The following is a 23,965-nucleotide window of genomic DNA, read 5'->3' as shown; positions in this document are numbered from 1 at the left end:
TTAGCGTTGTGGACTATACGGTACTTAAATGTCAGTCATTTCAGTAGCTTGTTTCAAACAATATAATGACTAAGTTGACATACTCCGTTGTGTTACTCACTGTTGGTAACATTTTGCTTGCTTTACCCAAAGTTCACCCTACACAGTTAATAGTTTAAGACAGACCCAGGATTCCAAGCTCTTGCAAATATTCCACATTCAGAGAAGAGTTTTGGAAGCTACCATGTCAAATGGTGGCGCAACCCGACAAGGTTCAAAAACTTATAATTCCGTGTCGTATTCTAGTTAATAAACACCCCTGCATTTACGGTGAAGAGGAGATCCTCGTTCATCATCCCAATCATAACCATATGGGAACAGACAAATGGCACAAGTGAGCTATGTTGCTCTCATGAAAGCAAGCTATTGAGCAGCTTAAAGCTTGGTACATTGGCAAAGCCTCCCTTTTCAGAAATCATGCCATCTGATGCCGATTCAGTCTCAATGTAACAGCAAAGCTGACATGCGCTGTGATAACCTCAAGCCATTAGGAAAGAGAAATAGCTTCATCAACAACTATAAAGATGCTCCCGCAACCCGCCTTTAAACTTCCTCTCACCATCCAGTACCAGATTAGCAATCACTCAAAGTCCAATCCAAAACCAGTGTTCTCCTGCGACCAAATCAATCATGTCGACATCCACCATAAAACTAGCCATTGTCCTTGCAGGAGTCAGTGCAGCAATTTCAGCTTCAATCGCTCCCACGGTGGTGGCTCCGACCACTCTCGACTCGAGCATCATGTTGGCTGTCATGGGACAAGGTGAACTCGACGACCAAAACTTCTCTGTCTTCAAGGCATGCGTCCAAAATCTGAACTCTACGTACAGAGCATACGTAGACGAGGGTGTTCTGGTTTTACTCCCAACCGCAAACCGTACGATTGACATCAAGACCACCGACATGGATTTATGGCAATGTATTGAGGCCTCAACGAGCACAGTCTCTCTTGCGCTTGAATCAAGCGAGTTTGACGACGAAGTCCAGGAAACAAGCATCGACATCACGGCCATTGATCATGCCAATGCCGTAGAGATGGGCGTCACAGGGCAGATCGTGACTGGTCATGTTCCCAGTCGCGCTCCAACGAGTGCATTGGACAAGAGAGATGCGGGCTATTTCTACGCGTATTCATCCGATGAGAATACCTGCAACGGTGATTTCAACTACTACCACACCCAAGAATGCTATGGAGTCGCGAGTGCCTATTCCTCCACGGCGGCTGGCAACCTAGACCAGTACAGATGCTTGAACTACTCTATTTGGCCACACCACTCGTGCCAAAAAGGAAATTACAGAACTATCGGTATTGCTCCGCATACTCAATGCCTGTGCCAGGTCAGGACCACTTACTCTTTCCACGCATACTATTGTTAGCTCTTGCGGGAACAACAAAAGCAAGAAGCTGATTGTGAGAGATATGGGTGGCAGAAATCTTGAAGTTGTTCAACGGGAGGAATGGTCTGTGTATCGGCCAGCGCAAAGAAGCGGTTGCGGGATGGTGCAAAGCTATGTTGAGGCTTACACATCTCTGCAGCCTTATGTTTATACAGTCATTGCATAAGCAATTAGTTTACACACGAAAGTCATACTCAATTGTTGTTGTGAAATCTTCTAAGAGTATCTCTGGCATTTTTCTCATACTACGGTTAACTATTGAAAGAGTATAACGGGGCATGACAGAATGATGTAAAACAGCGCCTTAAACCCCATCGGGTTTTCGCTCCCACGAAACCTTCATCCAGTAATTTGAATACAGATGCAACTTTCATTAGTTTTAGTAAGTCGCGCTTTCCTGCAACTTTGCTACCAATCCAATGAAAACTCCCAAGGTTCCTAATCCCAATTGTCGACGAGATTCCAGGAGAATGCCCCAGGTCTCTAATGAAAATCGCAAAGAAAATCACAAGCATATTTGCTGGAAGAACAACATATTGTGAACAATTCCTTCTGCAATGATATTGACACCTAGTGAAGACTCGAATGATTGGAAAAATAAAGTTCCTGGATGAAACATAATAACCAAATTAGTTCATGAAGGGAAAAAACATATTCCTGGGCTAGTGAAGTTGTTATAGAGTACTAAGAGTGAGAGTGTAAAGGTGTGGCCTCGAAGAAACCCTAAAGGTTTTTGTGTATTAAGGGGGGATGGTCGGTTAAGCGACAACCCATGAATATTAACACACGTGTCCTAAAGTTCCCTCGACACTAGACCTGCTGAGCATTTAGAATTGAAGATAAGAGCATGGTGTGACGTGAGCCTCTTCCTCTCTCTCTCCACCTCTGTGTCTGTCTAAGAACAGGACATGGCAGTGTGCTTGAATCTGCGTGGGTTGAGTTATCTTTACGGGAATCCGAAAAGTTTCAGGACCCCAGGTATTCGAGACAAAACATGGAAGATGAAGCAATGACGGGAGATTTGATATAATAAAGTATGTTGGGAGATTTGGCCTCTCAAGCCGCGAAATAATCGAGGGGAGATGGTGGGGTGAACGTCCCACAAATATCCTTACTCTGTTCACCGCCTTTGACGATGCGGCAGAATTAGATAAATTTTTGGTTTGCGACCGACATCCTGAAGAGCCACGGATACTTTTCGGATTGCTGCCGTGTTGCAGGCACATGAATCTCCGCAAGTTATTTCTTTGATCTGGAGCTCTTGGGTGATGGTTTCAGTATTTTCACTTGAATGATACCCTGCCTCGATCGATTGACGCAAAACACTATCCGGCGATAGGACCAATTATTTACACGGAGATCAGAATCATGCCCGAAAAAGTCTACAAGAAGTTTGGGGAGGAAGCGACATCTGCCGAGTCGCAAAAGCCAGATATAAAGGTGGAGGAGAAACAGCGACCCTCTGAGAAAAGTTCTGGATTAAATGGCACTGCTTTAGCCAATGGCCTGAAGCGCTCACAAGATGGAAACCCTAAACAGTCCAGGACCAGCTCACCCCAGAATTCAACTTCGCAGATCAATAAGCCAGAGAAACGAAAGGAACACGCGGATCACGATGACAATGGGAGGGCAAGAAAATCACCTAAGCTGAATGGCGTGGAAAACAAGCGGATGCAGGAACAGACTGGGTCACGGCCTCAATTCGAGAACAAATCGAACAGCCATGTCGGAGATAGACCTCAATACCAAGGGCCTTCACGAAAGGATCTGGAAAGAAATGCGGCTGTACTCGATAAAACGCGGAGAAAGCTTCCAGTGTGGCTAAAGAAGATGGACATTCGATGGGGGTTAAGACACCACGATATCTTGCTTCTCAATGGAGAAACGGGTTCCGGAAAGAGTACCCAGGTTCCGCAATTTCTTTATACAGAGCCTTGGTGTGTAAGACAACCAGTCGTGATTGAAAAAGAGGATGGCAGAAAAGAGGAGGCTAAAGTTGGAGGAATGATCGCAATTACACAACCTCGAAGAATTGCTGCAATCACCTTGGCACAACGTGTGGCAGCGGAGATGGGTCAGCCTTTGAATAAAGCGTCGATCAAGAAAGAGCCTGGCACCGTTGGCTACTCGGTTCGTTTTGACAGCATGGTTCCAAAAGATGCAAAGATCAAATTCGTGACGGAGGGTATATTGCTACAAGAAATGCTATCGGATCCGCATTTGACGCGGTATAGCGCTGTTATAGTTGATGAGGTTCATGAAAGAAGTATGGATGTTGATCTCATTCTTGGGTTCCTGAGGAATATAGTTCATGGAGACTTAAAAGGACGCGGTGGAGTTCCTTTGAAAGTCATAATCATGAGTGCTACGCTTGACAAAGGGGGCATCGAAGCATTTTTTGCAAAACCGGGAACTCAGCCTGGTTACGTTTTAGGCCACAGCTACGGAAAAGTGCTCGCAACAGATCTGCCAGAAGATGCCGTAAAGGAAAATACAGAGGAAAAGTTCAATCCAAAGCCGCCTCATATGAAGAAACAAATAGGAAATGCCAAAAGAACAACCAACGGTAAGCCGGAAAAAATGGACGATTCGCGTCGTTCATCACTTGACTCGGAGTACTCATCCTGGAGTGGTTTCAGCGAGACCGCTGAGGATACCTCTAAAATCACCAATGAAGACAAAATTTCAAATGTTGCGAAACACACTATGACGAACGGTGTTGACACAAAAGCAGATGTGGGAACTCCTTTGGATCAAGCTGGCATTTCGCGGGGGGTCGTTTCACCAAACGGAGTAGCCTACGAGTATATCAGAGGTCGTCAACACGAGGTCCAGACGCTGTGCGAAGTGCAGCCTGTGCAAGACTATCAGCATGCAATGCTCCAAACCATTTTGCAATTGCACACCTCTGAGCCACTGCCGGGAGATGTTCTCGCATTCCTGACCGGTCAAGACGAAATTGAATCGTTACAGGTCGAGCTGGAGAAGTACTCAGCGATGCTTACAGCAAATGTGCCAAAAATGGAAGTCAAGCCTTTGCACGGATCTCTGTCTCCAGAAGCTCAGCAAGATGCTTTCGTCAAAGTTCAAAAGAAGTTTACGCGGAAAGTAGTTCTTGCTACCAATATTGCGGAGACCTCGTTAACAGTCGCTGGTGTTCGTTATGTTGTTGATTGCGGTAAAGCTAAAGTCAAGCAATACCGCCCACATCTGGGCATGGAATCTTTACTCATAAAACCAATATCCAAAGTTTCCGCTATCCAAAGAGCTGGTCGTGCCGGTCGTGAGGCTAAGGGGAAATGTATAAGAATTTACACAAATGCAGAGTATCTAAAAATGGATCAGGATGAACTACCAGAGATTATGCGATGCAATGTAATAGAGGCAGTTCTCAAGATGAAGGCTCGCGGTGTTGAGGATGTCCTTACATTCCCACTAATGGACTCACCTGATGTCATGTATATGGAAAAGGCATTGAATCATCTCTATGCTATGGACGCACTCGACGAGAACGGTTCACTCACCAAAGTGGGGAAACAGATGGCTAAATTTCCTTTACCAGCAACACACGGCCGCGTTCTTATTGCAGCGGCCGACTCTTCAGCCGACTGTCTCTTGGAAGTCATCGACATCCTCGCCTGTCTCAACACCGACAACGAAATTTTCCTCCAACCCAAATCCGAAGAACAAAACGAAACTATGAACGAGAACAGGAGCGATATATATCGACGGGAAGGTGATCTCATAACTCTACTCACGACAATGCAGCGCTACGCTGCGGAAAACACAAATCGAAATGATTGGTGTCAGAAGCATCTCGTCTCTGTCCGCGCCATGAAGCTGGCCTGCACGATCCGCAAACAACTTCGTCAGATATGCTTGAATGAGAAACTCTTGTCAGAACAGCCGCCAGCTGATCCCCAGCCTTTCGAGCCGATAACTCCGGATAAAGCATCGGTTGTGATGAAGACGTTCCTCAAAGCCTTCATCAAAGAGACTGCGATTTTGGGTCCTGATGGCAGTTATAAGACGACGGCTGGGAAGGAGTCGATTCATATCCATCCTTCGAGTGTGTTGTATGGGAAGAAGTTGGAGGCGATTATGTTTTTGCAACATGTGTTTACGACTAAGAATTATGCGAAGAAGGTTAGTGCTATTCAGGCGGATTGGATTGCGGAGCAGTATGGTTTGTAAATGAATTAGATTGTAGATACAATGTTGTTCAAGGAGTATATGGGTGCATTTCAGGGGAAGGTTGCAATAATACCCGGTGGTTTGGGAGATAGATCAAGAAATAGGTAGACGTTTCAAATGGGTCGGTTAAGACATTAGTCAAGCATGAAATTTCACATGCTTATTACACCTAGTATACTACTGTACCAAGCAATTTCATCATTCATAAGCCATAACAATCATACAATCATCCTATCTACAAATCCAAAGCACCCAACCCCCTCTCCCTCACAGCATCCTGTACCTCTCCCTTAATCCCTACCAACGCCCTCCTCCAAGCCTCCGTCCCTTTCCCCTCCCCCGCCTCACCAATCAGCCACTCAACCCACCTACAAACGCCCACAACCTTTGCCACATCCCTCTCCTCAACAACAACCCTCTTCAAATACCGCTCCATAGCCTTAACATCCTCCTCATGCGGTCCCTCCCCCGAAAACTCCTCATACCATTCCCTCAACGTCTCGCGCAGCTGCGGCAACGTGCTAAGCTCCAGCGTCGTGAACGTCGGCTTGGGATCGCGCGGCGGGAGACGGATTTTGCGCTGGCCTAGTGGAGGAATCTCTGGGGGTTTGCGCTTTTTGAGGAGGGTGTTGGAGGTTACGAGGCCGGACTTTTTGGCGAGTCGGTGCCGTTTGTGTTCGAGGAGGATTTCCTCTTGCATTTCGAGCGGGAGCGCGGAGAGGAATGCTGGGTCGAGGGTTTCGGAGGTGTAGCCTTCTGCGTCGGTGTCGGGGTCTTTGGATTGGATGAGGGCTTTTTTGGTGGCTAGGAAGCTGGATTGGGTTCTGCTGGAGTTCATTTCGAATTTTCGGGGTCGACCACGACCTCGTTTCTTAGTGGGTGTGGTTCTCTTGAGGTTGATGTTTTGAATGGTACGGTTCTTACGTGGGGATTGTGGTAGGACGCTTTGAGCTCCCGAGATAGCAGGTTGCTTGGTCGCGAATGAGGCGAGAACTTCTGCTTTGAGATCATCGGGTAATGAATCAAAGACATCTGGATCTAAATCTGAAGGCAATGGTGGGTTAGATGCCTCACGAAAAGTTTCTCTGACTGGACTGTCAAATCTTGAGATAAGAGGGGATTGGCTCCTTGATCTAGATGCCCCTCCACCCTGAGCCATAAGTTTCGCTCTCATATCTTGAGGTAGCTCGGCTAGAACTGTAGGATCTATCTGTGATGGTACTATGAACTGTGTTCCTGTCAGATTGAGAAACTTCTTTGCGCTCTGGTCAACCGCATTTGCTCTCGATATGGCAGCTGCTGGATGGACAGGAGTAGGACGTGTCTTAACAGGGCTATCATGAATTGGATCATGTCTATGCATAAGTTGTGCTGCAACTGATCTTGGTTTTCGAGGAGTTGGCGATTCATCTATGGGTTCTATCTCAGTACTTGTATGACTGTCCTCTGGAAGAAGCAGCGGCTTTCGCTTTGTTGGCGTAACCGGATCGTCGATAGGATCTTCAGCAACTTGTTTGGCCAATCTTGGAGCAGCCGCGCCAAAATTGATTCTTCTCTGGCTGCCATCAGGAAGACTCCCGCCGGCAATTTTCATGGGTTCGAGTTTGGTCATCTGTACTCCCAATCCCCTAAGCTCGCCGGGAGAAAACCCGTAGCCGCGTAATACTGAAATCGCCTCTCTCCCAATAACTTCAGCGTTATTGGTAGCCACTCCAAGCACTATGCTCTTATTGAAAGTGTCACATTTGCCATGGCCCAAGTGCTTCGGTGGGTCAAGCGGAGCATCTGCTGCTTTTCGCATAATCTTCATCGTAAGTTGTTTGCCTTTGACGCGCTCATTAAGTAGGCGACGTTGTAACTCAATACATAGGTTTTGCACGAACTCCTCAGCTTCAGGTTGGGATATGAATCGGATTCCCCAGTTTACCTCAGCCGAGACAGATTTTCGAACAACTTGCTCTCCTACTTCCACACGATCGATACCCCGAGAATAGTCCCATATTTTCTCGCCGGTTTTGGGCCCGAGTACGTTGATTAATCTCTCCTTTGTCAGTTGTCGAACGTCCTTGACATATTTAACTCCAATTTCTTCAAGCTTTCCGCCTATACTGTAGCCAACTCCCGGAAGATCTTGGACGCTGAGATCAGCAAGGCAATCGAGAACTTCTTCTGGCTTAATTTGATACTGCCCAGCAGGTTTCGCCTTTCGAAGGGCCACCTTGGCGAGCAAGATGTTGCCACCGATGCCGACGGAAACCGCACAACCCGTCTTCTCTTTGATACGATGCCGCAACCCAAGAGCTATCTCATCAGCTTTCTCTTGTTCTCGCCAGATGCTGCCTTCGCTGATTCCAAAGCCATCAGTACCTCCTGCTTGCAAACATAGGGAAGACACGTCCACAAGCGCTTCGTCTACGCTGACACTTTGTATGATGCCTCCAACGTCAAGGATAGCTTCGTAAAAGCTTCTGCTTGCTTCCTCGTACGCTGGAAAGTCATATGGAAGAACCTTGATGTTTGGACATAGCTTTAATGCATTCTTCATCCACATGCCATTCTTGACACCAAAGGCCCGTGCAGGGTAGTTGCAACTGGCGATTTCTGATCCTGTTCCACTTCCATGAGCAACAACCGCTGGCTTGTCTACATACTCAGGCGCTGCTTTCAATGATACAGCGCAAAAGAAGCTGTCAAAATCTACATGTAAGACGTATCTTCGGGCGCCTGGCTTGCGTTTGAGATTTTGTCTCTGAGAAGCCGTTGTTTCTGCCGCCATTTGCTGGCATTTCGACTTTAGATCTGCTTTCCAAGCTGAGAGATGATGAAGACGAGATTCGGCATAGTATTGCTTTAGGAATTCCGGATTCGCAGTCGACGACTTCCTCATACGCGGATCCGCCAGTAGAAGAGCATTATGTTCTTCCGCGGTAAGAATTTTCGCGGGCTTTTCAGGTGACGGACTTTCAAAGTGAGTTGGCTTGCAGGAAGCTTTGTATGGTGTGTTATTGACACTATTGAGCGGAGTTGGTGACGATAAATCCACTCTCGGTGAAGCCGAGTCTCGGGTTCGAGTAGGAGTCCTTGTTAGTGGAGTGTGATCTGATGTATGGGGTAGCTCTGAGTCTTCCAAATTCTCCAGGGAAGGCGGCTCGAGTATCGTGTTAAGCGGACCATCGTTTTTGCGAAGATGCTCAACAGCGGCAGCATCCTTAAGGGCATCTTCTAAGGAAGAAGAGACTTCGAAGCTACCCGAAGACTGTGGCAGGTCCTCGAGCAAGTCGGCATATTGACGACTTGGTTTCTCGACCTCCGAGTGTCCTTGGTGAGCTGTGCTGCCAGTGTAAATCCCAGCCCCATTTGATGTGGCTATTTGAGTACTTGGAAAGTTCGCACCCAGCTCATCATCAATATCTTCCGCCAAATTTTTGATCTGAGTGGTATACCAACTCGTGTTTGTCTGTTCGCGATAAGATCGAGATTGCGTGCCCGCTTGGCTGACAACCTTGCCGGCATCAAATCCCAAGACCTTCTGACCAACTCCTTCATCAAGCACTCGGTATGAGCTCCAAGGAAGCAGCTTTCCAGCCTTGATACTATCCACAACCCAAGCGGGCTTTACTATCCTATAGCGGCGAAACTCGATAGCCTTCTTCGGGGTCAGGTTTGAGGCAATGATGTGGGTGACAGTGGTCTTTCCATCCAAGTATTGCATGAAGGCACCGCCATGGCTGACAATCATATGATGTAGGTCATTCAGTGAAGGCTGAGTATAACCATTTACATGGCAGGAAACTCCTTTGAATATCTGAGGTTTACCTGATGATGATGAACGGACCTGAGCATCCAAATTTTGTAATTTGAGCTTCTTGCGGCGGAAATAGTCAGTGAACCCTCCAAACTTCGAACCATCATATTCTTCGCCTTCTTCATCCTCGAAAGTATGAGCCTCGACGCGCTTCCGGACCAGTTCAGAGTTCTTCTCCAGTCTACTCCCCATGTCGACGATGGTGGCAACTCATAAGTCTCGTTATATGCGCTGCTACCGGTGTTTCATTTCGTCCAAGCCATCGCAATCTTCGCGAGGGATGACACGTACAAGCTGCACCGTAGTACGTAAGAATGTATGAAAATGGTTTGATTTGTCCGGGAGTTGGAAATCATGCTTCCCAGTTGAAGGCGCGTCGGGTTAAACACGGTCGCACGTGACAAAGCCGGCACTTCGGAGCCAGTATAAGCAAAGTCTTATCGCCGATGACTTGGTTTCGTCAGGCTTTTCCTTTTGCAACATCGAAAATCGTATTCCTGATTTCATGGTCTTACAGCAAAAGAAAAACCCAATATGTCCTGCTCACCAATTCAAATCTGTCACCGAGGTGTAACTACGTGGTAACTCGAAACTGATGCGGCGCCAAAATCAAAGCTTAGGAGTCTTGTTCATTTCACCAAACTTTTACCCAACAACCATGCTTTCGGGGAGTTCTCAAGTGTCAACAATGAGGCGCTATCCGCGGAGCTTCTGGTCCAGGCCATGGCGACTAGAGAAATGGCATTCTTCAAAATATGGCAATTCACATAGGAAAGATGGGGTGCAAGGTTGATCTACACGGTTTAGCGTAGCGTACTACCGGTACAGCGTCATCGATCATCGTAAGCGATATGCCCGAAATTACTGTATTTTACGACACTATCCGCGATTATTTTCGTTTCTACTTCATTTCTCTCTGTTCTATTTCCTTATTGAAATCTCATCGGATCTACCACTCACTTCATGATTTATCGGGGGCAAAAGTAATCATGCAACCACGAGAAATGCCCGGGATTGATGAGGAATCGCCACTTTTACGTGGTGATGAATCTAGGCGTGACAGCCATCAAGGCAAAAAGGTGTGCTAGGCTCTCCAAGAAATCTGACATCTGCTAAGCACCTTTTTAGTTAGTTGAACTGTCATATGAAGATGGCTCACATCCAAGATCATGGTCGAAATGGGACAAGCTTGCGAATATTGGAATTGTAGCTTCCATGGCATGTACGTTGTTTAAGGCTTCTTCATTGAGCACTTGCTCATATCTGCAGTACTAGGACCGCTTGCCTCCAGCATGTTTGCCCCAGGAATCGATCAAATTGCCAAAGACCTTGATGCTACAACTAGTCAGGTCATCGCATGCCAGACCGGTTTTGTATGTATGCTAGGAGTAGGACCTTTGCTACTGGCCCCCTTGTCAGAGACCTTTGGCAGGAAAGTGCTGTATCTCAGCTGCTTCGCCGTCTTTACGCTTCTCCAAATACCTACGGCTCTATCACCAAATGTCACGACTCTTATTATCATGCGGACCATCGCTGGTTTTTTCGGAAGCGTGTCTATTGCTAACGGTGGTGGGACGATCAGCGACATGTACATTCCAAGCGAGAGAGCAGGCATATTTGGATGGTATCTTCTTGGGCCCCTTCTCGGTCCATCGCTCGGTCCCATACTGGGCGCTGTCATCATGGCTAATCTAAAATGGCCATGGCTGTTCTGGATTCTTCTTATCCTTTGCGTGGTTCTGGTCACTTCAGCTTTCTTCTTTCTACGAGAAACGTATGTCCCTGTTCTACTCTCACGACGTAAGAAAGAGCTCGAAAAAGATGGGGGCAATTACTACTACGAGGGTGAGGATGATAGGCCACTTACAACGAAGTTGCGGGAGTCCATAAAGAGGCCTCTCACCATTCTCTTTCTTCAACCTATAGTCATCACAATGGCCACTTATCAGGCCCTTCTCTTCGCTACGACCTACAGTCTTTACACCCAGTTCCAGCGTATTTACGGTGGTTTGTACGGATTCGACACTATTCAAGTTGGCTTCATCTATCTTGGACCTGGTCTTGGTTTCCTAACTGCTGTTTGGTTCCTCGTACCCAAGATCGACACGGTCTTCAACCGCCTTTCAAAGAAATATGGACAAGAAAAGCCCGAATATCGCTTACCTCTGGCCAACGTCGGTGCGGTTCTCATTCCAATCACGCTCTTTTGGTTTGCATGGACTGTCGAATATCATGTCCATTGGGCTGCCACTCTTGCCGCGACATTTTTTTACGGCATCGGGCAGGTATCGATTTTCAATTGTGTACAGAATTATTACATTGACAGCTTCGAGAAATATGCAGCCTCTGCTATTGCAGCTGGTGCATTGTTCCGGAGTCTCATCGGTGGCGTGGTTCCCATCTTCACACCTAGTCTAATTGACAAATATGGAGTCGGTTGGGGAATAAGCGTCTTTGCTTTCATCGGTGTGCTATTGGCGCCAAGTCCTCTGATATTTTATATCTATGGAGAGCGGATCAGAGAAAGATTTGCCATCAAGCTGTGAGAAGCATTTGCTTGGCGCTTTTTTATCTGCTTTGCTCTACAGAGGCGTTTGTTTGTACAAATTTTAGACTATTAGATTTGAAGCATGTTTGTTGAGGTTTCATATAAATCTGTCCCACATACACACATATTATTTCATTTACATGACGATAATGAATGCATAGATATGACCTCATAAGCGGGCACTTGCTGCGAAAACTCTCGATATAAAGTCACTAGTTTTGCATCACCTTGGTCTCTCCCAAAAACATTACACAAAAATGGAAACAAACATTCTTCTAACATCAAAGTTATAGATCCATCTATATATACCACTTATATGAAACAGCAAACCCACGGAAGCGCCTAGTGGGCTACACTAACACAATGGCGAAGCGGCCTTGTTCTAGAGTGGTATCGTACCTCGCAAACATCATCAGCCCAATGCAGACCCTCCCACGACGAAGAAACACCCAACCAAGAGGTCGCCCCGTAAGGCAAACCAATCATACCAGGACCAAGCAGGGCTGTGAGTGTTTTGCCCCTGAGGCTCAAGAGATTGGCGACCTTTTTAAATTTCTACGCCGCATGATTCCTCGCCGCATGAGCCATCCAACATGTCCAGGTACCAGGCGCGAAAGGCAGAATTGTACGTATACGAGGAACAGTATAAGTACTAGTAAAGGTTTGTGAGTATTCTTTTTCAACAACAAGATCAAGTCACTTGTCTCAGTTCCACTTTCAATCAATCTCTCAAATCAAAACCGCAATCATGAAATTCACACTCCTCACCACCGTCTTCGCTCTCTGCAGCACCATCACAGCCCAAACCCTCGACTCAGCAGGAAATGCCGTTCTAGGGCCAGGAGATGTGTAAGTCCCCTTCCTCACAACATCTATCTCTCACTAACACACCCAGCGTCACCGCGCTCTCCGGCATCGTCCCCACGACCATCACCCTCGCGCCAGCAGCCTCCACATCCCTAGCATCCGTGCTCGTCTCGCTGGCTACGTCCATCGTCGTGGATCTGGCGGGGAAATCAGAGTTCAGTTCGTTCACCGCGCAGTACAGACCCGATCAGCTGTCTACGGCGTCCATGCCGCCGCAGCTCTCGAGTCTGGTTGCGAGTTATGCGGGCGTCGTTAATGCGACCGTTTCTGCGGCTTTGGCGCAGGCGACGCCTGTGAAGGGGGGTGCGGGGAGGAATGAGATGGGCATGGTGGTTGCGGGGGTGGTTGGGGTTGTGGGTGGTGTTTTGGCTGTGGTTGTTTGAGTCTGATGGGGGGGTTGTAAAAGTTGCAGTTTTGTAATAGTTTAGATTTTAATTCTGAATAGAATTTCTTGAATATTAAAACTTGTTCCATCTATATCTACGCAGTATAACCAAAACACAGCTTTCTATATAGTCCCAGGACGCTTAAATCGGACAGCAAAACACCTCTATATCCCACATATACCTCATCCTATCCTCCCAAATATTCTTTCTTTGCCAGAAATAATTAAGTATTCGTAGCCCCCCCCAGTTTCCCTTATGTCCAAGTGCCACATTATTATCATAAGATTAATGCATTTCTTTCCAATTGACTGAATTATGTGAGGTAAAGCGCAGCTCCAACAGCAATTCCCAAAGCCAAAACACTGCCAACCGACGTTTCCTGAAATCCTTTCGACGAGGCACTTTTCTTCGAATTCTTCGAGTTCTGATACACACTTATAGCGCGGTAGCCACCACATATCTGAGTCGTGTTTCCCTGGCATGCAAGATTGCAAGAAGCATCGTCTCGTACTGCTTCAGAACGTATGGTTTGCGAGCAGTAACATTCCCTATGAATTTGTTAGCCAATTTTCTTCCTGGGATCAATTCAATGTGTATTGGCTCACCTCGTATATTCCACACCAGCTAAAGGAAAGTTCTTCTCAGCGCAAAAGTCCAGACACATCTTTACAGTCATGTTGTCTGACGATGTACTCGTCCCCGTACCATCACTCTGAACCAGCGCCCTTAAACCGCTATCCGACCCATTCGCTGTAACCGTCTCATTGTGACATCCCTCGTACGTCCACCCCGAGTTTCCTGGGTACTGCCATATCGACGCATTTCTTGAAGTCTCTGGTGTGATTGCGGATTGTGCGAGGGCTGCAGAGAGGAACGCGACGAGGAGGAAGAGACGCGCGAGAAGTCGTGGAGATTCCGCCATTGCCCTAAGAGTTCAGTATTCGAATTAAGGTATTACAAGTATTATACAGCAGGGTCCAGGACGGCAATCGTGGCAATTGAGCTGAGTTGTTGAAGATTCTGTGGGGAGCAGAACCTTTAATCCTGGCGGATCTTGAGGCTCACTATCGGTTCAGCCCAGCAACGCGGTCCGTATTCTTAGCTATCGATAGCCTGCATTTGGTGACACCTAAGCCACATTGAGCCTGATTGAGGTCGCGAGGATGCGCCCTGAAGACGCTACGGGAGGCTTTGCCGTGGCGCCAAACCACGTTGAGATACTCGCGGCGACGGGCCGAACAGTCGAAGAAGACGGACGATCGAATTTTGTTCTCCTGCATGCTTGTTTATCAAATTGTCTATTTCTTGTTTTCTATACAAGTATGAAGCGAAGCACAATGCCGTCTGTGTATCTCCAACTCGATCGAAGCTTTGTGAGAGCTGAAGCTGTGACCTCTGCGCGACCTTCCAGCAGCGGCAAGCTGCAGGGGCTAAGGCTTAGAATTGGTGTAACTCCCACAAGCACCACAAGCACTTGCATCGTACGATTGTTGCATTGCATCCGAGGGGAGGCTGCATGTCAATAATCAATATTTCGTATCGAGATATTTCTTGTGTGTTCAAGACATAAGAACATAAGAACATCGAGGACAGCACTCCGAGTCGCATGACGTCAGTAAAGCCTCGAAGTTCGACGCCTTGAAGCTGTCGGAAATTCGAGCATACAAATGTTTTAAGACAGTGCCAGTAAGGTTATGTCCGTATCTACCTTATTTTTCTTCCATGCGTCTATGGAGTATGATCAACCTATGCGCATGTAAAGGAAGTCATCAGACGGACAATCAAGGTCCAATTTTTTTTTTATAAAGGTAGTCAACGGGTTCCTTTCGGTAAAAATGATTATATCTCCTACTGACAACAGAAGCCATCTGCTAAGGAATTGCTAGGTATAGCATCTCTTACGGTCTCAATGTGCAATGAGATGTCTAACTATATTCTCTAGTTCCAGAGCAGAATATCTGAATGATCATTCTTTAATGCTTTCCCTAGCAAAGACCAGGGAAAGATTCAATGGAGTTGGAAGCTGCAATGATGATCGTCCTTGGCTTAATGATCACATTGTGACAAGTGTTCACCAAAGCCAATACGACTCATGACTATGAGTTTTACATTCTTTTGACAAGTTAGAACAACTTGCTAAATATGCCTCTTGCTATACCTATTCGACTACCCAGCTGGGATGCCATCATGCCATCTTTGTCCGCTGATATGAAATGTATGAGATGTCGACTTTCCTAACAAAGAAACCTAGATCTGCTGGAACTCAGACAAAGCAACTAAAGTCACATTCAGGCCATATCCATTTACTTAATGTCTGCTGATGGTGTTAAAATAGGCAAGTAAACCCAATAGGTTATCTAGTTTTGTAATTTTGAAAGGGATGATGGTAACCTGTGGCCTTAGCACTGTATAGTTTTTCCATCTGTCGAACTTGACTAATGAAAGTTCATCGATTTCGTAATGGTTTCGAGTGTGTACTTGCCTTTGCTTTCTGACTGCCATTCTAGGTCAACTTGTGTTAGATGAATTGAGACACGAATGACCTGGTCTTCAGAAGCGAGCATCCCCATTTAAACCCCGCCATTGTCCAGGTTCCCCACATCTTCATTTCATCAACCTCAACAACAAACACTTCATCCTTTTGAACACTTTTCACCAAACATGACTGTCACAGTATCTGCGCCTACATTTGAGCATCATCGCGAAGCATTTGGTATCGGCGAAACCACACCCCGAATTTCATGGCGGTTCAAGGGCGATTCTGAGACACAAAACTGGACCCAGAAGTCTTACGAAATTGAGATTTCACGTCAAACATCCAACAAGCAATCCCAACGGAAGACAGAAAATGTTAGAATTGCCAGCACGGAATCTGTTCTGGTACCATGGCCATCAACACCTCTAAAATCTCGGGAAAGTGCACGCGTTCGCGTTCGAGCTAATAGCTTTGCAAATGAATATACCCCATGGTCTGAGTATTCAGTCGTTGAGACTGGCCTTCTTACTCCGGATGATTGGACTGCGCAGGTCATAGCTGCTGAAAAGACAATTTCAGCGACCGGTGCATTACAACCGACACTTTTTCGCAAAAGCTTTCAATTGGACAAGAAATCCATAGCAAAAGCAAGATTATACATCACAAGTTATGGAGTTTATGAGCCTTCTATCAATGGTTCTAGGGTCGGAAATCATGTCATGGCCCCAGCATGGCAAAGTTACGGACATCGTCTTTCTTACCAAACTCACGATATTACCAAGTATCTCCATGAAAAAGACAACGTGATCGGAGTGGAGGTTAGCGATGGATGGTGGTCGGGACGACTGACTTGGGGTGGTGGCCGTCGATTCATCTACGGAGACGCTCTCGCAATCCTAGCACAAGTTGAGGTTGAGTACGAAGATGGATCAACCATGACCGTTGGATCTGATGCTACTTGGAAGACATCTACGGGTGCCAGAATTGCGAGTGAAATATACGATGGCGAAATCTATGACGCTTCGCTTGAGGTCAAAGGTTGGAATGAAACAGCACTCAAAGACGATAGCTGGAAAGCTGTCAGCATACTCGAGTTTCCAAAGATTGACTTAATTGCACCAGAAGGTCCCCCGATTGTGGTGACAGAAACAGTCAAGCCGAAGCAAATTTGGAGCAGTCCTACTAACAAAACCATCGTCGACTTTGGACAAAATCTTGTTGGTGGAGTACGACTGCGTGTATCTGGTCCGAAAGGCACCAAGATCGTTCTTCAGCATGTGGAAGTATTGGAGCATGGAGAAGTGGCAACTAGACCGCTTAGAGATTGCAAAGCCAGAGATACAATTATCTTGTCTGACGAAAAGCTGCACTGGGAACCCAAATTCACCTTTCACGGCTTCCGATATGTTCAAGTCGAGGGATGGCCATCGAAAACAGGACAACCTGCATTAGAAGACTTGGAAGCGTTTGTGATCCACACAGATATGGAACCCACAGGGTGGTTCGAGTGTAGCGAGCCACTCGTCAATCAACTATACAGCAACATACGCTGGGGAATGCGAGGTAATTTTGTTGGATTGCCAACAGACTGTCCACAGAGGGACGAACGTTTAGGCTGGACAGGCGACATTCAAGTCTTTTCACCGACTGCAAACTTTCTCTACGATACTAGTGGTTTGCTGTTAGGTTGGTTGAAAGATTTAGCTGTGGAGCAAATCAAAGACTATCAAGGTGTTGTTCCACAGGTAGTACCTGATATTATTGATGCTCGACCAAATGCACCAACTTTGGCTGTATGGGGAGACGTTGCCGTCATCACTCCTGTTGATTTATATCTTAGTTTCGGCGACAAACGGATCCTCCAAAATCAGTACGAAAGTATGACTACTTGGCTCAACGCAATTCCTAGAATGGCTGATTCTAGATTATGGGACAACACTCGACATCAACTTGGCGATTGGCTCGATCCTGCTGCACCACCAGATGATCCATCAGCGGGGACAACTGACCCCCAATTCGTCGCAAATGCTTATCTAGCACATGTTTCCAATATCCTTGCCAGTGTTACCAAGACACTTGGATACGATGAAGCAACTGTCAAGAAATATGAAGACGACGCCGCAGTTGTGAAAAAAGACTTCCAGCACAAATACGTGACTCCAGCTGGCCGTCTATCACCAGACTCAATGACAGCACTCTCACTAGCTCTCACATTCGATCTCTTTGCCAACCAGGACCAAACCGACCAAGCTCGGTCCCGACTTGCAGAACTATCTCGAGCCTCCCGTTTCCGTATCGGCACTGGCTTCGCCGGAACACCAACAATCCTCCCAGCACTCTGCGCAGGTGATCCAAAGAAGAACTTCAAGCAAGTCGCATACCGCATGCTTCTCGAAACAAGCTGTCCATCCTGGTTATATCCAATCACGATGGGTGCAACCACGATGTGGGAACGCTGGGATAGCATGTTACCCAACGGCGACATAAACCCTGGCAGTATGACGAGTTTCAACCATTACGCTCTGGGCAGTGTAGGAAAATGGCTTTTCGGAACTGTAGGTGGTGTTGATATGGATATCACATCTGCTTCCGCCCTCAGAACAGCTAGTCCAGATCAAAGCTCTATCGGATGGCGTGTCATTAAATTTGCTCCTCAACCCGGTGGAACCATTACTTCCGCTAAGACTTCTCATCTGAGTCCTTATGGTATTGTTTCTTGTGCTTGGAATCTGGATGCTGAGAAGAAGCTTTTTAGGATGTCGGTTAGCGTGCCGCCGAATTGTAAGGCTGTTGTACAGTTGCCTGGTACGGATAAGGAGGCGATCAATATTGGAAGCGGAGAGTATGAGTTTGTGGTTGAGGGGTATGAGGAGGATGAGGCTTGGCCACCTGAGGCGATTGTTAGTCCTTGGAGTATGGTGGAGGAGAGTGAGCAGAAGATTGTTGGTGTGAGGAAAGATAAATAGGGCATGGTTTTCTTGGGACGGTCCGGCATAGGTTAGGAAAAGTGTGCGGATACGGTTTCTCTATCTTCACTGGGATGATAACGGTTTTTCGCAAGTAGCATTGTTTGGCAATAACATCTTCTGGAACATAATATAGCCTCACAAGCTTCGAGGAAATGTTTCAACTGAATATGATTATACATCAACGAAATGATCTTTGCTTTCATCAACAATAAACCGTACTCCTCTTAAACCCACCCCACCCACTATCCCTATCCCTCCTCTCAACCTGCCTCACCTCGCTCCCAACACTAACCTGCATACTCAACCCCTTCCCCTTCCTCTCCCACCAATACTCCCTATACACCGCCAACGCCGCAACCCCAGCCAGCACCACATAGCCCACCAGAGACACCACGCCAAACGTCCACCGCGCATACTGCAATCCCGTGACCATCCCGTAAACTCCTTTTCCGTCTTTCCCAAACCCATATTCTAACATCGGCCATTTCTCACACGCGAAACTTCCCATTTTCCCTGGCTGGAGATCGCAAACGCCCCAGATGCCGATGGTGATGCACCAGCCTATGAGGAAGAGACCGGTCAGGAAGAGAGACGACAGAGGAGGATGACGAGAGAAGTGGTGCGTGAATATTGAGGTGATGGTGTGGATGAGTGAGAGGGTCGGAGTTGTGAGGGAGTAGAATACTGATGTTCTATTCTCGTTTAGCATACGCAGCGAGAAGTGGAATTAAAAAACCTACGAAGTCGACGGAACCCTCAACTCTCTAGGCCAAACCGACGATTTCGGCGGCTCCGCACGTTGATCCGCCAGTATCGCAGACAACAAAAACGTGATACTCAACACCACCATAACCACACCATTCATCAGCGGCGCATATCTCGTAAACCCGGTCCATCTCTCATCGCATTTCAAAAACACCATCATGCAACTTCCTTTGAAATGAAATCAAGGAAACCGCATGGACGTCCATGTTGGACTTTTTAAACCCCATCTCGTAAGTATTCAGCCTTAGACGACACCCGGGACTTTGTCATGGCGGAGTTGGGGCGGGGAGGAGGATTGGGGGCCGAGTTCGATCCTGTCGCGTAGATGTGAAACGGAATTGTGCTGGTTTATTGGGTTGGGTGTGTGTAAGGCTGTGGATTGTGCGATCGAAGAAGTAATTATGGAGAGCTGAGCGTAATCAGGCTGCATATGGTTATCGTGTTGCAGAAGAAAATCTGCCTGCGTGTTTTCGATTGTTGTATTGTACAACGATTTGGAGCCTCGACCGTGTGCAATGCCTCATGATGGGTTGTGGTAAGAAGACTTGAGTTTTCCCGATCGGCTTGACACGATTGAAGGGTTATTTTCGCGTAGTTCGCGTGCTGAGCCATTGTCAGGCTTAATGAAATAGATAGTCCAAGGCGTCTATATCGATGTGATGGCTGGACCTCAAAAGTCATGTTTCATGGTTACAAGAGGGGTAGTATAGATAGAACTTTGTAAATACACCCCCCCGAATGCGTTCATGAAATGTCAGTGGGGTGAGCATATCAAAAGTTACTATAAGCACGCCTCTTTCTTTGATTTCCCCCGAGGCACGTGTGAAATTATTTTCACCAACTCATAACATTTGGAAATCACTGGTTCCAGACTTCCGCTCAGCTAGACATCTTATTACGTTGTTAAATGTACATCTTTGTCTAGAACCGATGGTCATTAGGAGATGCTGTATTGATTTACAGAAGCAACCACCATTATGTGTCACTGGGAAAGCCTCAGCTCTACATTATACTGCAAAGGGACAAGCAAGCAAGCAACATGATGAAATTTGAACTCGTCACATATGTTTGTTCATCAGTGAGTGATTAAGAAAACTATTATAGAACCGTAAATCTCGCTTTGGTGATGTCGTGGCCGAGTGTGTGCTAAACTGTCCGGATGTAATTGGCCTTCCAGAAAGCAATCGGTGAAACATATCCCACAATCAATACTGAAGCTAACTTCAACTACAGAGACGCTATTGTTACATCGAAAACTCCCCCGGTAACGCAAGGCTTATTGCCACCGACTGTGTCGGTATGAGGCATGCGAAAGGCATTGAATATGAAGTGTCATATCAATAACAGTGAGCGAAAGAATAGCATCATATTTGAAGAAGCTGAAGATTGAGCCGGTTGGTTCCGCATGAGCCAACCTCAACTATTTACACGCGGCGCCACGGGAAGGCTAGTCCTTGCCGGGTACCTGGTGCTAAGTAGATTGTCAAGGAATAGCATTCTGACCGTAGCTTCCTTGGCCTTCATAACGGTCCCTCCACGCATTATGACGTACAGGTAAGGCAAGAGCATTTTGAAGACATGAATTGTTACTTTTCCTATTGTTTCCTAGATTCTGCTGCTCTTCGTAGATTACACTTTGCAAGACATGGTGGCGATTAGTAATGAGTCAATCAACTTGACACATTATCAATCCTCCCAAGAAAACAACAAGTCATCAAATTTTGTTGCACTTCTGTTAAAAACAGAATCCTTTCGGCACCAGTCTGGTTATACACACATTATCGTATCTATCGTCAACTGAAGAAACACAGTATTGCACATTTCCTCAATTATTCCAAGAAAATGACACTCTATCAACTTTCGCTTCAAGCTTTCTAATTAGATGGCCCGAATATCTTCTGTTGCTAAGCTGTGGCTCGGAATGGCTTAGTTAGTCTTTATTATTACGTCTGTCTGAAGTGGATTTTTCGTTCGTTTCTAACCCATTCTTAGTACTTCTTAGTGCCCCCGTATCAATCAAAACCCACATATACCCAGGTAAACACGCTTGTTTCATGATTCAGTTTCTTCATTCACACATCGTGGCACCTACACGTAACCACGCTATCTCACACGCATACACATATTATGAATTTACTCAATGAGCTTGAACAATTGGCGGATACTTCTATCTACAAGGAGGATGGCGAAATCGACACAGTTAAAATGTGGCAGGAGCGCTTTGGATATAGTTATGAAGAGGCAGCGGCGTTAACGGCGGCTACGAAATTATCAGATGACGCGGTTGTACGGGAAAGAAGCTTGTCGCCAGCAGAGGCGCGAAGATTATATATTCTCAAACTGGAAGGTCCAATCGACAATGCGGCAAAGGTCCAAGTTGCCGGAGATCTCCCCACTATTCCAGAAATATATCACGACGAAGGAGAGGGGGCCCGTAGCATCTTTTGCAAAGTTGATGGTCGTGCAAAAGTGACCATTGAGCATTGGCTTTCGAGCCAGAAATCATCATTCCGGCCCCTCTTTGTCCCCGTTGGAGCAGCATATAAGGAACTCTCACCAGACACCCTATATCCAACCCTTGGCAAAGACACAACCCTTCCCCAGTTCCGCCCTCAAGCTCCCTTGGCTTCGGCGCCTACCCAAGACCAGTATCCGGTCTGGTACTTTTTCTACGGCACTCTTGCTAGCGTCCCAAAGCTAGTCAGCCTCTTCTCTCTCCGCGAAGACGACGACGACGATATTCCGGTATTACGAAAAGCGAGTGTCATCGGCGGGGAAATGAAAACTTGGGGCCAGGGAAAGTACAATGCTCTGGTTGATGGACAACAGAGAATTCAGGGTTCTGCATATCATGTTCGGACGAAGGATCATGAAGATGCCCTTCGGAAATACGAAACAGAGGCATACGAGGTGGTAAGGTGTTCAATTGATTTGGAGGACGGTTCAGTCGTACAGGGATGTACGTTTAGATTCACTGGGGAGGTCGATTGAGTGGTCGTTTTCGTAATGTACAACAGCAACTATTCATTCAAGCATTTTGGACGTGTGTCTTCACTTCCTAGAATCATAGACGAAATACGCGATTAAGTGCCAAATGGATTTAAGAAACGCCATATTTCGGCTGCCGCGTTTCTGTCCTCCGAGAAGCCCTCCGGCTTGTCACTCCATTGTGAAAGAGATATATGAACATGTGGACCGAATTGCACTTGTACATAAACTCCACCCCTTTTATATCTATGAAAAAAGCACTATAAAAAGCTCGACCAGTTCGTCAATGCCATTTCCCAAACCTAATTGATCCCCCTTTTTCATGACACCACAAAGCAGAAATTATATGTCTCCGAGAGAACTCAACGTTACACAATCAACCTGTCTTCGTAGCCTTTCTTGCAGCTTGAATAGCTTGAAGCTCTGCTGGTTTATCCAAGCCAGTCCCGCCTAACATCATCTTGTCCTATTCAAAGTTAGTCCCCGAATGGTCAAAATCCTTGCCATTTTATCTACTTACCACCATAGAGTTAGGTAGAAATGTTGTGATGAATTTCGCACCAGACGACATTCCACCTCGGTATATCCTTCCATCTGCACCATTGGTAAGATCGTTTACAACCTTATTGGCGTAAACGTTTGCATCCATCTTCTCAGTCACATCACTACCTGCAGAACGGGCATCTATCTCCTTGTGAGCTGGCCAGTATAGAGACTCTCTGGGAAGGCTCGTGCCGTGACCCTGGTTGAAAATATTGGTGTGTACGAAGCCTGTCATGATCGGCACAACTTTAACTCTAAAAGGCGCCATCTCAAGACGAAGGACTTCGGTCCAGTTGACAAGGGCTGCTTTTGAAGCTCCGTAAAAAGCTATCATCGTCGATCAGATTACAGAACTGGAAGAGCGGGGCGTGTAACTTACACATCCAAGGAACATGGAGGATTGCTCCCAACGCAGCAACATTTCCAATCGTTCCCTTTGCACTGATTATCAGGGGACTAAATGCCTGCACCATTTCTACAGCACCCCAGAAGTTTGCATCAAACATTTTCTTCGCATCTTTGATATCTGCATCAATTGCAGGTGCTACTATTCCCAGCCCAGCATTATTGATCAAGAAGTCAAGCTTGCCTCCGGTTTTCGTATTGACGATTTGAACTGCCGTTTCGATGGACTCTGTGGACGTAACATCAAGCACGATGCATGTGACGTTAGGAAGGGCTGAAAGATGTGCGATTTTGCTCGAAGAACGTGCAGTTGCGAAGACGTGCAGGCCTTTGCGCTGAAATGCCTGGGCTAGAGCATCACCTATACCACCCTCACTGCACCCTGTCACAAGTACCGACTTGCGTGACATAACCTTAATGTGCGGAGAGATGCTACTCCGTAGGATTAGCATGACAGATGTGAGATAAGGACCTGTAGAACACTAACGAGGATAGATAAAGGGTTTTGGTGGAACAGTGTTATATTTTGAAGCCGTCCGTGTCCTGCAATGCACAGGCAAAGTGTCGGATGTGGAGGGGCCA

General features: G+C 46.6%; 10 protein-coding genes across 10 annotated transcripts; 6 read left to right on the top strand and 4 right to left on the bottom strand.

Moving 5' to 3' along the window:
• Positions 1 to 669: 669 nt before the first annotated feature.
• GLAREA_02684 (uncharacterized protein) lies at positions 670 to 1,603 on the top strand (the record flags this gene model as incomplete). Its single annotated transcript, XM_008087769.1, has 2 exons — positions 670 to 1,277; positions 1,378 to 1,603. 2 exons carry the CDS (start codon positions 670 to 672, stop codon positions 1,601 to 1,603), a joined length of 834 nt encoding a protein of 277 aa, XP_008085960.1.
• Positions 1,604 to 2,805: 1,202 nt separating this feature from the next.
• On the top strand, positions 2,806 to 5,631 carry GLAREA_02683 (P-loop containing nucleoside triphosphate hydrolase; the record flags this gene model as incomplete). Its single annotated transcript, XM_008087768.1, has 1 exon — positions 2,806 to 5,631. The coding sequence occupies one exon, from the start codon at positions 2,806 to 2,808 to the stop codon at positions 5,629 to 5,631; it is 2,826 nt and encodes a 941-aa protein (XP_008085959.1).
• A 235-nt stretch (positions 5,632 to 5,866) lies between these two features.
• Positions 5,867 to 9,628, bottom strand: GLAREA_02682 (DNA/RNA polymerase; the record flags this gene model as incomplete). Its single annotated transcript, XM_008087767.1, has 1 exon — positions 5,867 to 9,628. The coding sequence occupies one exon, from the start codon at positions 9,626 to 9,628 to the stop codon at positions 5,867 to 5,869; it is 3,762 nt and encodes a 1,253-aa protein (XP_008085958.1).
• A 797-nt stretch (positions 9,629 to 10,425) lies between these two features.
• On the top strand, positions 10,426 to 11,982 carry GLAREA_02681 (MFS general substrate transporter; the record flags this gene model as incomplete). Its single annotated transcript, XM_008087766.1, has 3 exons — positions 10,426 to 10,515; positions 10,565 to 10,658; positions 10,706 to 11,982. 3 exons carry the CDS (start codon positions 10,426 to 10,428, stop codon positions 11,980 to 11,982), a joined length of 1,461 nt encoding a protein of 486 aa, XP_008085957.1.
• Positions 11,983 to 12,732: 750 nt separating this feature from the next.
• GLAREA_02680 (uncharacterized protein) lies at positions 12,733 to 13,234 on the top strand (the record flags this gene model as incomplete). Its single annotated transcript, XM_008087765.1, has 2 exons — positions 12,733 to 12,833; positions 12,880 to 13,234. The coding sequence occupies 2 exons, from the start codon at positions 12,733 to 12,735 to the stop codon at positions 13,232 to 13,234; spliced, it is 456 nt and encodes a 151-aa protein (XP_008085956.1).
• Positions 13,235 to 13,550: 316 nt separating this feature from the next.
• Positions 13,551 to 14,159, bottom strand: GLAREA_02679 (uncharacterized protein; the record flags this gene model as incomplete). The annotated part of the gene is made up of 2 exons (XM_008087764.1): positions 13,551 to 13,785; positions 13,843 to 14,159. 2 exons carry the CDS (start codon positions 14,157 to 14,159, stop codon positions 13,551 to 13,553), a joined length of 552 nt encoding a protein of 183 aa, XP_008085955.1.
• A 1,739-nt stretch (positions 14,160 to 15,898) lies between these two features.
• On the top strand, positions 15,899 to 18,679 carry GLAREA_02678 (Six-hairpin glycosidase; the record flags this gene model as incomplete). Its single annotated transcript, XM_008087763.1, has 1 exon — positions 15,899 to 18,679. The coding sequence occupies one exon, from the start codon at positions 15,899 to 15,901 to the stop codon at positions 18,677 to 18,679; it is 2,781 nt and encodes a 926-aa protein (XP_008085954.1).
• Positions 18,680 to 19,017: 338 nt separating this feature from the next.
• On the bottom strand, positions 19,018 to 19,167 carry GLAREA_02677 (uncharacterized protein; the record flags this gene model as incomplete). The annotated part of the gene is made up of 1 exon (XM_008087762.1): positions 19,018 to 19,167. The coding sequence occupies one exon, from the start codon at positions 19,165 to 19,167 to the stop codon at positions 19,018 to 19,020; it is 150 nt and encodes a 49-aa protein (XP_008085953.1).
• A 2,407-nt stretch (positions 19,168 to 21,574) lies between these two features.
• On the top strand, positions 21,575 to 22,438 carry GLAREA_02676 (uncharacterized protein; the record flags this gene model as incomplete). The annotated part of the gene is made up of 1 exon (XM_008087761.1): positions 21,575 to 22,438. The coding sequence occupies one exon, from the start codon at positions 21,575 to 21,577 to the stop codon at positions 22,436 to 22,438; it is 864 nt and encodes a 287-aa protein (XP_008085952.1).
• A 373-nt stretch (positions 22,439 to 22,811) lies between these two features.
• GLAREA_02675 (NAD(P)-binding Rossmann-fold containing protein) lies at positions 22,812 to 23,835 on the bottom strand (the record flags this gene model as incomplete). The annotated part of the gene is made up of 3 exons (XM_008087760.1): positions 22,812 to 22,901; positions 22,956 to 23,305; positions 23,358 to 23,835. 3 exons carry the CDS (start codon positions 23,833 to 23,835, stop codon positions 22,812 to 22,814), a joined length of 918 nt encoding a protein of 305 aa, XP_008085951.1.
• Positions 23,836 to 23,965: the final 130 nt, after the last annotated feature.

This window comes from Glarea lozoyensis (genome assembly GCF_000409485.1).
Source record: "Glarea lozoyensis ATCC 20868 chromosome Unknown GLAREA6, whole genome shotgun sequence".
Taxonomy (NCBI): Eukaryota; Fungi; Ascomycota; class Leotiomycetes; order Helotiales; family Helotiaceae; genus Glarea; species Glarea lozoyensis.
The sequence above is the reverse complement of the archived record's forward strand: the minus strand, read 5'-3'. Positions and strand labels throughout refer to the sequence as shown.